This window comes from Canis aureus, chromosome 2 (genome assembly GCF_053574225.1).
Source record: "Canis aureus isolate CA01 chromosome 2, VMU_Caureus_v.1.0, whole genome shotgun sequence".
In the NCBI taxonomy this organism is placed as follows: Eukaryota; Metazoa; Chordata; class Mammalia; order Carnivora; family Canidae; genus Canis; species Canis aureus.
Window position 1 is genome coordinate 26,856,182 of NC_135612.1, and position 16,620 is coordinate 26,872,801.

At 37.5% G+C, this 16,620-nt stretch overlaps 1 protein-coding gene across 8 annotated transcripts in view; it reads right to left on the reverse strand.

Annotated features, from left to right (window-relative positions):
* MSH3 (mutS homolog 3) overlaps positions 1-16,620 on the reverse strand; it is a 185,272-nt gene that overhangs the window by 166,369 nt on the left and 2,283 nt on the right. For 7 of the 8 annotated variants that reach the window (XR_013362092.1, XR_013362104.1, XR_013362096.1 and 4 more), the window contains exons 2-8: positions 16,404-16,524; positions 13,606-13,826; positions 9,963-10,178; positions 8,241-8,357; positions 7,758-7,877; positions 5,446-5,589; positions 1,767-1,933 (exon numbers count right to left, since the gene is read on the reverse strand). Coding sequence is in view for 4 of the 8 variants with exons in the window: in XM_077866538.1 (XP_077722664.1) it covers positions 1,767-1,933; positions 5,446-5,589; positions 7,758-7,877; positions 8,241-8,357; positions 9,963-10,178; positions 13,606-13,826; positions 16,404-16,524 (1,106 nt within the window). In the remaining 4 variants the exon portion in view is untranslated. Of the gene's footprint in view, positions 1-1,766; positions 1,934-5,445; positions 5,590-7,757; positions 7,878-8,240; positions 8,358-9,962; positions 10,179-12,386; positions 12,488-13,605; positions 13,827-16,403; positions 16,525-16,620 lie in introns of those variants that run through there. The other variant, XM_077866550.1, reaches the window with a different exon arrangement.

Sequence of the window (16,620 nt, forward strand, 5' to 3'; positions counted from 1 at the left end):
ATGGGTATTTATCACAGTAATATCCGTAAAACTGAAAAAGATGAATGCAACATAACAAAAGGGAAATTGATAAATTATCCATTTACACGACTGAATGATATGTAATCACTTTGTTTTCACTGACTACCCATTGAAATCACTGAAATATTAGTAGATGAAATGATGGCCTCTAGAATTTGTTTCAAATAAATAATTCAAGAAGAGGGATGGTAGGGATACAGATGAAATAAAATTGGCTGAGCTGAGCAATGCTGAAGCTGGTTGATGGATTCATGGGGGTTCACTACACTACTCTGTATAATTTTGTGTATGTTTGAAATTTTCCATAAAATAAAATAAAATTTAAAAAATAAAATTTTCCATTAAAAAGTATGGGGAATTTTAGGTAAAAGAACAGGACACAAAATGATTTTGCAACATGAATCCAAGCTTATAAACCAAAAAAAGTGATATACATGCATAGAAAAATCACACCAAATTTAAGAGTAATTATTTCTATGTTATAGGATTTTACTTATTTTTAACTCTTCCATTTTTCAGGGTAACTCCTAGTTTTTCCTAAATGATCATGGATTAGTATTATAACCAAAAAAAATATTATTATGAAAGCTACTTAGAAATTCTTTTTTTTTTTTTAAGATTTTATTTATTTATTCATGAGAGACACAGAGAGACACAGAGAGAGAGAGAGAGGCAGAGACACAGGCAGAGGGAGAAGCAGGCTCTATGCAGGAAGCCCGACATGGGACTCGATCCCGGGTCTCCAGGATCACGACCTGGACTGAAGGCGGCACTAAACTGCTGAGCCACCTGGGCTGCCCTAGAAGTTCAATTCAAATGAAAACAGATTACTCTTAAAGAATAAAAAAAATACATGAAACTCCACTTAATCAAGTAGTTTGATTTCCTAGTTGATTTGTCAACCTACTAAATAACAATCTTTATGGGCTCTCCTCCCTGGTCTAAAGTCCAAATTTCTCAATATAGAATCCTCTCCAATGGAGCCCCAGCCCACCTTTCCAGCATCTTTTCTCCCTTGCCACTCCTCTAAGTGGCAGTATGGAATGGTCCCAAAAAGGTACCTTCATATTTGTCACTTTGGGAATCCAATTAGGTATGTACACATCTGCCTCTCCTCCTGGATTATAAACTCTCCCAGACATAGACCACAGCCACATCCTCTTCCTCCGTATGCCACGGTGCTTAGCATACCGCCTCATAATAAGAAGTGTGACCTTAGATCTAATATTTAAAATTTCTAGACACAGCCACAAATTAAAACTTGCAACATAAAGTATTTTCAAAATGATTTAACCTTTATAAGAAATGAACTCTAAATCATCTACAGAAACTGAAGATTAATTACCAACTAATATTAAACCCCTTTACAAGTCCTACATTGGGACGCCTGGGTGGCTCGGTGGTTGAGCATCTGCCTTCGGCTCAGGGCATGATCTTGGGATCCGGGACTGAGTCCCACATCGGGTTCCTTGTGGGGAGCCTACTTCTCCCTCTGCCTGTGTCTCTACCTCTCTCTCTTTCTCTGTGTATCTCATGAATAAATAAATAAAATCTTTAAAAAAAAAAAAAAAAGTCCTACATCTGGGTGATATGGGTAAAATTTTTTTTTTAATTTCCATGACTACTGTTAAAATATTTTTCTAAGTAAAAACTTTTTAACAGTCAGTAAGTTTAGGTAGTACCAATCTGGGAAATAAACATGAGTTTCAAAATCAGTGTTATTTTCCCGTGATGTGCCAACTTACCTAGCAGCTGTGGCTCTGTGGACAAGTGTCTCTGTCTGTTCTGACAAGCGTGAGGGAAGCAGCATCTCCACTGGCTGCAGGCACAATATCCGAGTTTCTAGCTCCGAACGGGAAGCAGAGTCTTGGAAACTATCAAACACAACCTCACCTGTGACAGGCTGCACTCCCTAAAAACAAATACACGATGACACAGAAAAAATATTTTTCCCAATTATAACCTTAACACATTATAAACATGGAAACAATAAAGAGGATATACTTTTTAGTATGTAGTCCATTTCTAAAGTGTTTAAATACCTGTGTAGTTTCCAAAATTCTTATGTAATAAGTCAGACTCACCAATATCTAAGCTATGCTAGAGGAACTTTAGAGATACTCTGAGTTAAGTCTTAGATTCAACAAACCTGACAGAATGACTCTGACAAATCCCCAAACCCTCAGTTTCCTCCTCTGTAAGTGGGAATAAATCAGCCTACTTTCATGTCCAGGTAACTGCAAGGGTCAAATTATAGAACAAACGTGAATGCTTTATAAATTATACAGTACTATACAAATAGCAGTTGCCAGCACTAAAAGTAACATGTTGCTAGTAACACGGCCATCACAGAAGTTTCTATTTCATTACATAAAATTAATCAATAAAAGTCTAATTTTTGCAAAAAAAATAATAAATAACAAAAACAATAAATTTTGAATGAATCCCAAGTTATATCCAGGGAAATAACCATGAAAACTAAAGCTACCCTCTATCAACCCAAGCCATCGCAAAGACAAGCTCTGCTTCCAAATCGATTTTTTTTTCGAAAAAAATTGTGGCTTGGAAGAGGTAAAAAGTTAAGTAATCTATGCAAGGCTCAGGGTGGAGGCGAGATTCATGTGGCTCACTCCACTCTTGTCTACTGCTGATGCTTAAGAAATGCATGGCGTTAGTTACTGACGGTAATTAGCTACACTCACCCCTACACTCAAACACTGCCGACAGAAAGTCAACTGACACAGCCTCTTGGGAAAACATATTCAGTATTTTTGGGGAAAGTTGTGAACACCCATACTCATAACTTAGCATATCCTCCCCTAGGTATATACCCCAGAAGTGTGTATACCACAAGATATGCACAAAAAGGTTTATAAAAAGCATTCTCTATAAAACCAAAACTAAAAAGAAACATATCTATCAAGAATGAATAAAATGTAAATCATAAAAGGAAATATAGCAATGACAATGAAAAAACTACTACAGTAACACATGCAAATAAATCTCCTATACAAATAGTATACAAATCGTAGTTTGTAAACAAAAGATCCAAAAAGATACAATGTATTTACATTTGTATATATTTGAAGGTGGTAAAACTAGAACTAAAAGCAAGGACATTATTATCATAAAAGTCTGGATTACAATTACCTCTGCTAAAGGGAGTCCTTCTCTAGGCAGTATTATAGTTCCTGACCTGGGGGGTTGTTTCACATTACTCTAATTACTAATTATGCACTCTGTCTTACGAATTTTTTCTTATGAATATTTTATGATTTTTTTTGAAGTCCCTCATTTTTGGCTCAAGGAATTTCCCTAATTCTATCTGAGAGGCCTTCTCTAATGCCCAGATAGTTGGATTATAAATATAGTAGTATACATAAATAATTTCCCAGTCTACAAACCAAACATTTACAGAAGTTAGCTACAGAAGTCAAGTATAAATTCCCCTTTGCCTTTTTTAAATCAGAGAAATGGTCTATATTACAAGGCCCGCAACATCTATCAGTATGTGATATGTGACACTAAGAAACCTGAAGTTAGTCTATATAAAACAGTGCACTGCCTGGAGTAATGGTAGAGGGCCTAATCGCTGTAGTACTAGCAACACTAAAACCTTTGATTTCAGACTGCCAGTTATCCAAAAGGTAACTCCTAGGTAGTGACAGAGGAACATGTGACATCACAACAGGGAAAAACCCAGCAAGAATAGCATTGAAGGGGGATCCCTGGGTGGCTCAGCGGTTTAGCACCTGCCTTTGGCCCAGGGCATGATCCTGGAGTCCCACATCGGGCTCCCAGCATGGAACCTGTCTTCTCCCTCTGCCTGTGTCTCTGCCTCTGTCTCTCTCTCTCTCATGAATGAATAAGTAAAATCTTAAAAAAAAAAAAAAAAATAGCATTGAGGGTAAAAAAAGAAGAGATCCATTGCAGCCATACCGAGTTTGAGGAGTGAGGACAAATTCTGAGTGCCATGCCCAACAAAAAGTTGCATGCAGGAGGCTAGAGCTCAAGACAGGGGTGCAGCCTGGACTCAGAGCTTTATATGTCATCAGTCTAAAACTGGTCACTGAAGTCAAGGATAGGACCCAAGAAAATTCCTGAGAAGCAAACTATCATTTCTCATTTTCTCACATACCAATTCAAACACAATGATTAACACCGGCAGCAAGCACTAAGCACAAAGCAGGAGTTGTATACTATCAACTCTTTTTTTTTTTTTTTTTTTTTTTTGAGATTTTATTTACTCATGAGAGACACACAGAGAGAGGCAGAGACACAGGCAGAGGGAGAAGCAGGCTCCCTGTGGGAAGCCTGCGGTAGGACTCAAATCTCAGGACCTGGGGATCACAACCTGAGCCGAAGGCAGATGCTCAAACACTGAGCCAGCCAGGTACTCCTTAACTCTACTCTTTAGACTGAGTTTTGGGTAAATATAAAATAGCACATTATATATGTTAAAGCTTAAACACAAATAATCTTACTATTTGTAAATAGACTCAACTGCCTGTGGCTAGATAAAAAGTACTTCTCAAGGATAAAAAAGAAATCATTTAGAGCCACTCAACAGTAATGCTAACTCCCCAAGACGAAGGTTTATTGGCTAAGCAAATATCAAGTTAGCACAGAGTTATCCAACCAGAATAAGGTATTAAGAAGTACTCTGGAGACATCTGGGTTGTAAGAATTTTTGCTGATATTACAGTTGACTGCAAAAGTTGGAAAACACAAAGAGAATTACTTATTACTTAGGCAAGGAGTCCTAGTTTTGCTTCACCTACAACAGAACTAAGGAGTCTAATAATTCTGAAGGGTACTAAAAAGTTTAAGGTTTTGAGCAAGTCCAGAAAGGTCTGTAAATAGGTGAATTTATTCACAGATTGCTAGAGGGCAAAATCAATAAAACTATAATTCACACATTGTATTTCTCCAGAAAAATAGCTGTAAGTATTCCTAATATTAAATATGGAGTTTTGTATTCACCAAGTATCATTTCCCCCTAACTATTCCCTTTCCTCCAAATCTATATACAACAATCCCATAATCATGTGTTTAATTTCAAATCCCTGGAGGAAATTTGTTAAACCCTTCACTATCTGTGCATGTGTTGGCTTAGTGTTTTATTTAGCTGTTTCTTATCCCATACCCACACCTGTCACTGTGTCCATCTTAAACCCTAAACTCCAAGAACATATTGACAGAAAGTAGTACCTGGATGTCTCCATAGCACAGAGTGCCAAGCAGCCATAAGAGAAAATTTTAACTAGTGATTTAACATATAAAATTGTAAGGAAAATGTTTTTCTAGTACAATTATTTGAGGGCACACTACATCAGATAGTCTCATTGTAAATCACACATGAGTACTCAACTCACAGAGGTACCATGAATATCTATCATTTGTCTTTACCTACAAAGTACTTACCACGATTCCAATGAAAATGTTCCCCTTTTTTTTGTCCTTAACATTTTCCTCATTTTCACAGATACACAGAAGAAAGCTGGTAGAAGTATCAGTCATTACCTCATCAACATTTATAGCATCATCCAGCTTGACTAAAGGATTCACATGTAATAATCATTAAAGAAAATAATATGCTACATTCCCATTAATATTAACTGCTTTCTGCTATAAAATAATGGTTTATTTTCCCAGATGTCTTTGCTCTCTGCAAAATCTTCCATACAGCATTCATTCTTCTGACACTGATCATAGTTACAGGACTTATCCTCCCTAAGATATGAGGTTTATAAGGACAATTATTATCTTCTCACTACCTGAAAGGCTTAGGAGAGTACCCTCTGTGAAAGCCTCAATATTAATCATCTTCTTTACTTAGATAATGCTAAGACATGAATCCTTAACAATCCCAAAATGTTTAATTCCACAAGTCAAAGCATGAATACACTAAAACAGTAAAATTACTTTCCTCCCTTAAAGTGCCTAAAGCTCTCAGAAAGAGCAAGAAAAAATTTTAAAGACATAAAAAAAGAAAACAAACTGTGCGTGTGTGTATAGTGAGTCCATTAATTAAATTCTCAGGGATAAATGCTGATTTGGGACACTTTCAGAAGTCAATCTGAAAACACTCAACTTAGGTATCAGCAGGTAAGGGCCACAGCAAAAAGAAGCAGGGAGGTGTACCATTTTAGAAGCAGACTTCAGTAAGAAACTCAAGTTCAGGCAAAAGAAGCAATAATATTGCCAGTTTCTTATGGCCTGATCAGCTCAGAATAGCACAGAACTGTTAATGGTTTGAGGTCTACTCTGAGTAATAGCTGTTTCTATTCATGATATTCCTGGAACAAAATGGTCCTCATAATTTGGGTAGAAGCTAAGCAGGCCTCTAAATAAGTAGGTTTGTAATAAACCATAAAAGAAATTGCTTTCACACTGTATCTCTTAAGACCTTATCCTTACTTTTTTTTTTTTTAACTGAGACCCGACTCCATCACATAGAAAACATTTTTAAAATGAATCTTTGTCCCACTTCACATACAGTTATTTAGTTGGGTTTTTGTATTATTATTTTTTTTCTTAGAGGTGAGGAGGGGCAGAGGCAGATGGAGCAGATGGAGAGAGAATCTTAAGCAGGCTCCACAGCCAGTGTGGAGCCTGATGCAGAACTAGCTCTCACAACCCTGAGATCATGCCCTAAATCTAAATCAAGAGTCAGACGCTTAACTAAGCCACCCAGAAACCCCTGGTTTTTAAAAATTAGAATTTTATGAATTTGCTATTAGAATAATTTTGTTTCAAGTAATTCATTTTAGGGCAGCCCCAGTGGCACAGCGGTTTGGCGCCGCCTGCAGCCCAGGGTGTGATCCTGGAGATCCAGTATTGAGTCCCATGTCAGGCTCCCTGCATGGACCCTGCTTCTCCCTCTGCCTGTGTCTCTGCCCCTCTCTCTCTCTCTGTCACTCATAAATAAATAAAATCTTTAAAAATTTTTTTAAAAAAGTAATTCATTTTAATTCATGAATGACCAGAAAATTAGGGGGCAATCACTGTATACACCAAGGATTCTATCAAAGCAAGAAAGCTTCACCTACAATCTATTTTCAAAACTAATAAAATTTTTGGGACGCCTGAGAGGTGCAGTCAGTTAAGCATCCAACTCTTGGTTTCAGCTCAGGTCATGACCTCAGGGTCATGAGATCCAGCTCCACATACGGCTCCGTGCTCAGTGTGAAGTCTATTTAAGATTCTCTCTGCCCCTCCCCTCAACTTTCTAAAAAAAAAAAAAAAGTTAATAAATAAATAAAATTTTTATTAAGCTAACAATTAATGAGGATGCCCACTATTATCCTTTATAAGCAATTAACTGTGCTAACTTTGTAGTCTTCTTTTCACATTCTGAAGTTAATTAGCTTTTTTTTTTTTAGGTCTTACCTCATAAAGATCCAGAGGAGCATATAGGCCCTAAGTACCTAACCATTGCCCAATCTAGGGAAGATGCAACTCAAATCAATTGTGGACCTGCTATCATCTTTCACCAGGCTCTCTTTCTTTGCTCTTAAAGTATGATAACTCCCCTTTTACCGTTGCATTTGAAAATGCTTGTTTCCAGCCACTACAATCCTTCCCTCTTCAGTAGTCACTAACCAAATATCAAGGTAACCAGACCACTTTATCTCATCAGAAAGGCACCCATTCAAAGAACAGTTAAATAAAAATGTCATTTAAAACAAAGCCTTCATAACATTTAAGAGAAAAAATTCCTATCCAAAAAGGATATCTTCTCCAATAAGTGTAGATTTCGTATAAAGAGCAGTCAATTTCCGGGAGAACAGTGAACTTTTGTTGTCCCCCACAGCCTTTAATGCTGCAGTTTCAGTTTGCTTCACGACTCCCACCTTCAACAAAAATAAATACTGAATATCATACGTGATGGAAATTGTTTAAAGAAATACATTTGAAGACTTTAAAAGGTTAATTCTGAAACATGTAAAATAAATTTGTTCACAACGTCCAGATGTAGGACTTAGTAAAAGCACCACAAGGAGCTGGCAAGTGTGGATAAATCACTACAAAACACTATCACAGAGGTTTTTTTAAATTTACCTTAAAATTCTAGTACGCTAAAAACTCATAAAGATATAACACTAATCACTGTGACATACTTTCATTTCCCTGATGCCCAATTCCAATTCCGACCTTCCACGTTATCAAACAAGTAATCCAATCCCCCATTCATGCAAGTCAAAGCCAAAACTGACCTTATATCCCTTTGCCACGAGGCGGCGTACATGAACAAAAAGTCTGTGAGTAGGTATGCTTGCTGTCATAAAGTTGTGATCTAAATGGCAATAAATATTGAGCTCCCGGGCTGCAATCTAAAAAATTTAAAAAGAGAGTTATCAAATTTCTCTTTCAAGAGTCCCTGTGTGGTGTTTGCTCACTTTGCTCAAAATCCATCAAGATATACACTTAGGATTTGTGCACTTCTCTGTGTGGTATATCAATAAGAAATTTAAAAGACTTCCCCATACAGAAGCCTATGGTTTAATATATTTTTGGCAGTTCCCATGGCCTAACCTCAGGGCCATCATCAGTATTATAAAAGACGTGGAAAAATATGACAGGTCTTCTCTGCCCCTAGATCTATCAAAACCTGAAAGTGCTGAGCTTTCCCTGCACAAGGACCATTTATGAGTGTGAGACTTTAAGAGTTTGCTACAAAGCATGTACACCTAACTGAAAATCAGGAGATACTACCATACATAAATTCTGAAGGCATTTGGACAGAGGGCATCTTTGAGGCAGTGAGAAGAGAACCCCTGGTCGGCTTAGCTAATGCACGGCGCATAAATGACAAGAATGTGAACCAGGCAGCACCTCCTGACTACCCACCTCCTCCTGGAAAGCTCGATGGCTAAGCTATTGCCCCCTGGAGCCATGGAACTCTCATTTTAACATTCTCACGCTCCTGCCCCACCCATCCCTGAACTGTATTAGTTCCTCACGACAGGGTCAGAAAACACCAGCCTTTACTATAGTAAGGCTAAACCTACCACTCAACCTGGAGAGAAGGTGAGAGAATGGCATTTTCTTTCACTCCTTTACCTACACAATGCCAACATGCTGTTTCAAAGTCTAGCCTCTTAACATCAAACACAACATGATGCCAGCTGAACTAAAGAACACCGTTTTCGTACCACAACAGTATTTTACAAGCTGGAAGAAAAAAGTTGGCTAAGTCTTTACTTCCTATCCATGAGGTCGATGCTAGATGTACTACCTCATCACTCTTTGATGATGTCTGAGGATATGGACCTAAAATTGTGCAACATCACAATCACACATGACTCCAACAAAACATCATCAGCAATGCTGTCCCTAAACTTGCCCACTAAATGTTCAAATTCACTTTTTTTTTGTTGTTGTTCAAATTCACTTTTAACCTTAACTTCGGCCCACATCAAATACCTCAAAACTAAATACAAAATCAACTTAGACTAACAGCAAGACAACTGACGTACAAAGAGACTGTGAGACTTCAAACACTTTGTATGGGCAGCTGGCAGTCAATGTGTTCTTCCAATGAGATGTAACTACCTTCCAGGCTATCAAAATTGATAAATTAGGAGTAAACGGGCCATCTCAAAGTTTTTTCTTGCTTGAGTCTTCATCAGGAAATATAAATACATGATTCTGACTCATTCTCTATCTGATTCATCCAATCACCTTGCAATGGATGAAAGGCACTGGATAAGCATCATGGAGAAAGGGCAGGACATTCCATAAGGGGTTCCTCACTCCCTTCCCACCCACCAAGTTCACCTGTGTTGATTTTTAGTTTTTACTTTAAATGACAGCATTTTAAAAAGTGACCAATCACATTAACTTTCTCATAAAGTCAAAAAATGAAACAAAAATATCAGAAAACATTTAAGGGTAGACAAGAAAAATATAAGGCAGTGTTTGAAAAAATAACTTACCTCTGCATCTTCCCCAAAAAATCTATATTTATATCCACATTCCACACACAAAATTGCATCTTTCTGCTGCTGCTTCAATTCTATGTATTGTAATTCTAAAGGTGTGTAGATGCTTTTGGTCCGTTTGTTAGATGGTTTAGGATCTGGCGTTTTCTGTAAATCGTCATTACCCGTGCATGATGATCCAAAAGGACTGAGATCAGAAAGCGTCTTATCCTGGCAATCAAAAGAGTTTTATAGTTTAGAAAGTATTAACCATAATAATAGTTTTCAGAGAGAGAATGCAAATTCGCCACAAACCTAACAAATGATGAATCTAAGTGAAAGTTTACAGGAATACACAGTATAGCTCATTGAAGTTTTTTTGCAGGTTTGAAATTTTTTTCAGAGTAAATGACTAAAAACAAACAAAAAAGCTAAATTATACTACTGTGTAAATATTTAAGCAAAATTTTTTAAAGATTTTATCTATTTATCTGACAGAGAGCACAAGCAGGGGGAGCAGCAGAGGGAGAGGGAGAAGCAGACTCCCCACTGAGCAGGGAGCCCAAAGTGGGGCTCAGTCCCAGGACCCCGGGATCACGACCTGAGCCGAAGGCAAATGCCCAAATGACTGAGCCATCCAGGTACCGCTATTTAAACAAATTTTAAAAGCCTAAACATTTTAAAGTTTTATACACCTCTTTTTAAATTTTATTTCATTAAATCCATTGTAATTAACATTTTTCTTTTTCTTCTTTACTCCTAGATGTGTAAGGCACAAAAGGTGAGTAGGCACAAATGTCTCTCTCTTAACAGTAGGTAAAACCATTTTTAATAAGCATGACATCAGTTAGCTACAGCTGCATTTAATGTTTCAAATTTCCAAGCACAGTCTAAAAGATAGTACATTCCATAAATCTTGATTACAAGAAAGCAGCATGATTTTTTTGGTAAAGAGATATGACAGAGAGCTTTTGGAAAGTATAAAGCACAAGGTCACATTTCAACATTAATACGCCTGCTATCCTTACCTTCATATGTGAAAACCATAATCATTTCCAGTTTAGAGCTTAGGGCAAATTCCTTGCTTTTGAGACTTACTTATACAAAAGGTAAAATGAGACAAATTTGTAGAATAAATTCAACTTGTAGCTGTCACTGTGACTGCCATCACCTAAAAATTTATCAGCTGTGCTTAGAATTAAAACTCAGGCCTAAAAGACTAGTGATCAGGGGTGTGGGCTGGCTCAGTCAGAAAACCATGCAACTCTTGGTCTTGCGGTTATGAGTTTGAGCCCCATGTTGGGTGTAGACATTACTAACAAAAATAATAATAATAATCTTTAAAAGACTAGTGATCGGGCAGCCCTGGTGGCGCAGCGGTTTGGCACCGCCTGCAGCCTGGGGTGTGATCCTGGAGACCCCGGAGTCCCACGTCGGGCTCCCTGCATGGAGTCTGCTTCTCCCTCTGCCTGTGTCTCTGCCTCTCTCTGTGTCTATAAATAAATAAATAAAATCTTTAAAAAATAAAATGAAATAAAAAATAAAAGACTAGTGATCAGGGTCGCCTGGATGGTTCAGTCAGTTAAGCGTATGACTTCTGATTTTAGCTCAGGTCATGATTTCAGGGTCCTGGGATGGAGCCCTGCAATGGGTTTTCTTTTACTCTCCCTCTTCCCTCACAAACAAATAAATAAATCTTAAAAAAAAAAAAAAGAAGAAAAAGAAAAGAAAAAGAAAAAAGGCTAGTGATTAGCAGGGGAAGAGAAAAGAAAAAAAGAAATGCCCTATGGCCAAGGGAGGGAACCCTGGTCCAAGAGAAAGCCCAGCAACATGTACTTTACAGTTGCTAAACCTTAAAAAAAATTTTTTTGGCTTAAATGAAATAGTAAGTACAGATATAAATTATCCGAATAATGTAGCCCAACAAATCTCCAAAGATCAGAAATGAGATGGTGAGGTGTGGCAACAGGAAAGTAGGTCAATGTATCAGATAAAAGAATGCATTTACTTTGAACTTTGATGGATTCTCTATTTGGTCTCCATGTCTTTTATGTAAAATCCAATACTACATATTGTAATAGTTAATCAATACCTTAAGAAAAATGTATTTCCTAGGAAAAAAAGTTCTTACTTCATATTTTATTCACATATGGAATGAGAGGAGGCATGCAGAAAAAAATTTTATCCATATAGCATACTAACAAGTCTATCTGAACACTTGAGTATTAAGCAACTTTTTCTCTTCACCATTTGGGTAGAAATATTTCCCAGATATATTACACTCTTTTTTCTGAGACGGAATTCTGAACTCAATTTAACTTTATCTTGACAATGAAGGATAATCGGAATTTCAAAATCTATCAAGACTTATGGAGTTGTTGACTCCCACATTAATGGTCCTGGACCCTGGCCATTTAATTTCACTTAGTAGCTTTTTACCATTCATCTGTGTCCTTCCATGCCATCAAACAGTCAGCTATCTCTTGTAAAGACGTCCATGTACTACACTTCTAGGTGTCCCTTCTAACTGGTGACTTCTAAAGTGCTGTGAATCAGAAATACCAAGGTGTCATTTTATGTATAAAGTAATAGTAAATAAGCTCCCATGAAGCCTTAGGGTAAACTCTCCAATTAATAAAATGAGCTTTAAAAAACAAACTTTTTAAAAAAATAAAAATAAAAAACTTTTTGATTTCCAAGTGATTCTAATTTAAAGCTAGGCTAAGAATCATTGTTCTAAAATGTAGATGTTAGTGATGTTAAACTCCCCAATTTTGCAATGTTAAAAAACATTAATATCTAATAGCAGAAGGAAAGAGCCATATACATTTGGTTTACCTTTGAATTTACTTTATATCACCAAATGTTCAACTAAAAACCTCAAAACCCCGGGCAACCCGGTGGCTCAGCGGTTTAGCGCCGCCTTCCGCCCAGGGCGCGATCCTGGAGACCTGGGATCGAGTCCCACGGCGGGTTCCCTGCATGGAGCCTGCTTCTCCCTCTGCCTGTGTCTCTGCCTCTCTCTCTGTGTCTCTCATGAATAAATAAATAAAATCTTTAAAAACAAAAACAAAAACAAAAACAAAAACAAAAAACCTCGAAACCCCAATGCATTGCCTGCGAACTTCTAGGCTAATCATAATTATAAAACACAGCGCTAGGATCCCTGGGTGGCACAGCGGTTTGGTGCCTGCCTTTGGCCAGGGGCGCGATCCTGGAGACCCGGAATCGAATCCCACGTTGGGCTCCCTGCATGGAGCCTGCTTCTCCCTCTGCCTGTGTCTTTGCCTCTCTCTCTCTGTGTGACTATCATGAATAAATAAAATCTTTAAAAAAAAAAAATAGAATAGAATAAAATAAAACACAGCGCTTGTATTAATTATCAAGAATCCTCCCCAAGTCAATAGCTCCTAATCCAGGCTGTACATCAGAATCACCTGGGAGGCTTTTGTTTTGTTCTAATATAAACCAATTCTTCCTTCCTTAATAAATAGTAAATCAGAATCTCTACAGACTTAAAAAATAAACTAAAATGCGAAAGTTCCCACAGCTAATTCGGATGATTAGCCAAGCTTGGGAACCACTGCCTTGTGTGAACCTCATGGCACCTCAGCACCTGTGATTTGAGTAACTGGATATATACCTACATAACACATACCTTTTGATTAATATGAGATTTGGAATCTTCAGAAGAAATTACATTCTTTGCACGTAGATGAGTGATATCGTCAAAATCAGTACATTTTGGCAAAACTGCAAATCTCTCCTGAAGAGGCACTGTCTGGACTCTATTTTGAGCAAGGGCAGAAGCGCAGCAGAACTGTTTCAATTTTTCCAGAGACTTTAAAACAGTCTTGGTCCTCAGACATTTCTTTGGCTCTTAGCAAATCAGAAGAAAATAAAACAATAGTATTTTGTTCTCAAAAGTCAATTCATAACTAGTGTAGGATTTTTAAAAAGGGAACTTCTCACTAAAGCAATGAATCTAACTACAATGTGGTAAGGAAATAAAGAGACATTTGGGTTGAGGGTAAATAGAGCATACTCAAATATACAAGTAATTTCACTGGGTCCTAAAACCCCATTACAAACTACAGGAGGATTTTTCTTTTAGAGAGAAGTACATAAGGACAGAACAAGAGAGGAGACAGGTGCAAATAAAATATCTGAAACTAGGAAAAAATGGAAGAATAACCAGTTTAGCACACCTGAAAGCTAAATCCTAAATCACTAGTGAAGAAAACCAAAAACCAATACCATTTATAACACAAAATGCCTAAGGCCCAGGAATCTGGGCAGCAATACAATATGTACTAAAGGGAGGTTCTAAAATAAAGAAGATTGGCTCAAAGCAAGTTGATCCCTAGACCCCTAACTCATGGCAAGCTCAAGGGCAGCTGTGCTTTCTCCACCTCAGCAGAGAACTGGAGGTTTCTTTGGAAAAGGTAAAACAGGCACACCTGAGACAGAGTACTGTGCCTAAGCCAGAGGAATAATGGGAAGAGGGTTTTACTGTAGGCTGAAAAACCCAGCCTCTTCCTCATGAGCTCTCCGAACACAGGCAGCCAGAGCTCCCCACTCCAACCAAGAGCAGGGAAGACTCCAGACCAGAGAAACTGATCAGCTCAAGGGGAAAGACCTCGAGACGCTGATACCAGGGGCTCGCCAAGGAAGGCCAATCACCGCCCTGCTCCAACACACCTGCTGTCCAGCCTCCACAGCTTTACTCATGCAACTCTCTCCCTGCAATGCCCTTAACCCCAATTTCCACATCAAAATCATACTCATTCTTTAAGATCCCTCTCAAAACTACTTTATCATGAAACTCTCTGCTAACTCCCCTAGGCTACAATCATCTTTTGTCTATGTTCCTATAGCATCACATTTCTCCATAGCATTTATGACAGTCTGCCAACTGACATTTATTCATAAAAAAGCAATCCATAAAAGAAACAAAACTATCATTTACTGTCTACTATCTACTATATGCCGGAATACATTATTTTTTTTCCTTTAGGGTAATCCTGTTAGGTAGCCACTATTAAATATAATAAAAAAGGGTCAGCATTTATCACGTCTTACCTTTCCTATTAAAGAAAAAAAAATACTCTGAAGGCAAGAATTATGTTTTGTCTATTCCTAAGAGTTTAAACCTTTTCATATTTATATTTAATTATGTATTTTTTGAAGATTGACTCAAGTATACATTTTGAAAAGGGGAGAGTAATTTGAAAGAGATTCAAACATACATTATTCCAGATACAAGATGAGCAGGAGACAAGGTACAATTCTCATGTGAAAAGAGGTTTAAATATAAAAAAAATATGCATATTCAATATTCTTTTAAGCAACATAAAACCCAACACATAACACAGAATTCAACATATCTATGATCCAAAGAATTACTTACTAGACATGAAAAAAATAGGAAAACAGTCAAGGGATACAGTTGCATTAGAATATATGGTATAATACAATTTATACAATACAGCTGACCCTTAAACAATATGGTTTAAACTACAAGGATCCTGGGACACCTGGGTGGCTCAGTGGTTGAGCGTCTGCCTTCGGCTCAGGGCATGATCCCAGGGTCCCAGAATCGAGTCCCACATTGGGCTCCCTGCAGGGAGCCTGCTTCTCCCTCTGCCTGTGTCTCTCATGAATAAATAAATAAAACCTTTAAAAAATAAATAAACTACAAGGATCCATTTACATGGGGATTTTTTTCAATTAATAGAGTACACCACAGTAAATGTATTTTCTCTTATGATTTTGTTAACATTTTCTATCCTATAGCTTACTTTGTTGTAAAAAATACAGTATATAATATATGTAACATAAGAATATATGTTAATCAGCTGTTTATGTTACCAGTATGGTTTCTTGTCAACAATAGGCTATTAGTAGTTGGGTTTTGGGTGAGGCAAAAAGTTCTACATGGAATTTCAACTGTGCAGGTTGTCAGTGTCCCTCACTCTCATTGTATTCAAGGGTCAACTATATTATTATTATGTAATTTGTGAGTCTTTGTGTGTACATATAGATGTGTATAGAGAAACCTGGAAAAATATTCAGTAACCCCCCTAAAATGACCAGTAGTCCTCCCTAAAAGGGAAGGATTGTGGAGTCTCTCATTGTCTACCTTCTACATTTATGTATTGCTTGAAATGTTTATAAGATTACTTTTATAATCAGGACAAAAATTAGCTAAGAGGAATAAAAGAGAAAATGGGGAGAACTAGAGCCAAACTGCACAACTCCAGCTCTCCTTCCATTCCCCCAACCTCCTACTCACACCACTATTTATGAAGGGGCCACTCTACGTAAGCACAATGGAGACTTTTCTCCATAAAGGAAAAAATGGCCCATCTCTCCAATGACCTCCTCTGCTCTCTGGAGAATACGTTATCAGTGCCATGACTACTCAGAATGAAGAATCATCATCCTAGGACTCACCAGAGTTCCCAGATATTACTAAATCACTTCTTCCTTCCTTTCCTTGGACTTTCTTCGCTTTCTTTTGAACAGTCCCATCACTCTCCAGTGGTCTCTTTTTACTGCTGCCAACTTCTGCAACCTAAATTAGAAAATGATGTGTTATCTCTTATCTCAAAACTTGATGTACGTGCAACAACTTAAACCTTACTTCTGAATAACAAGGTCCTTGCCATCT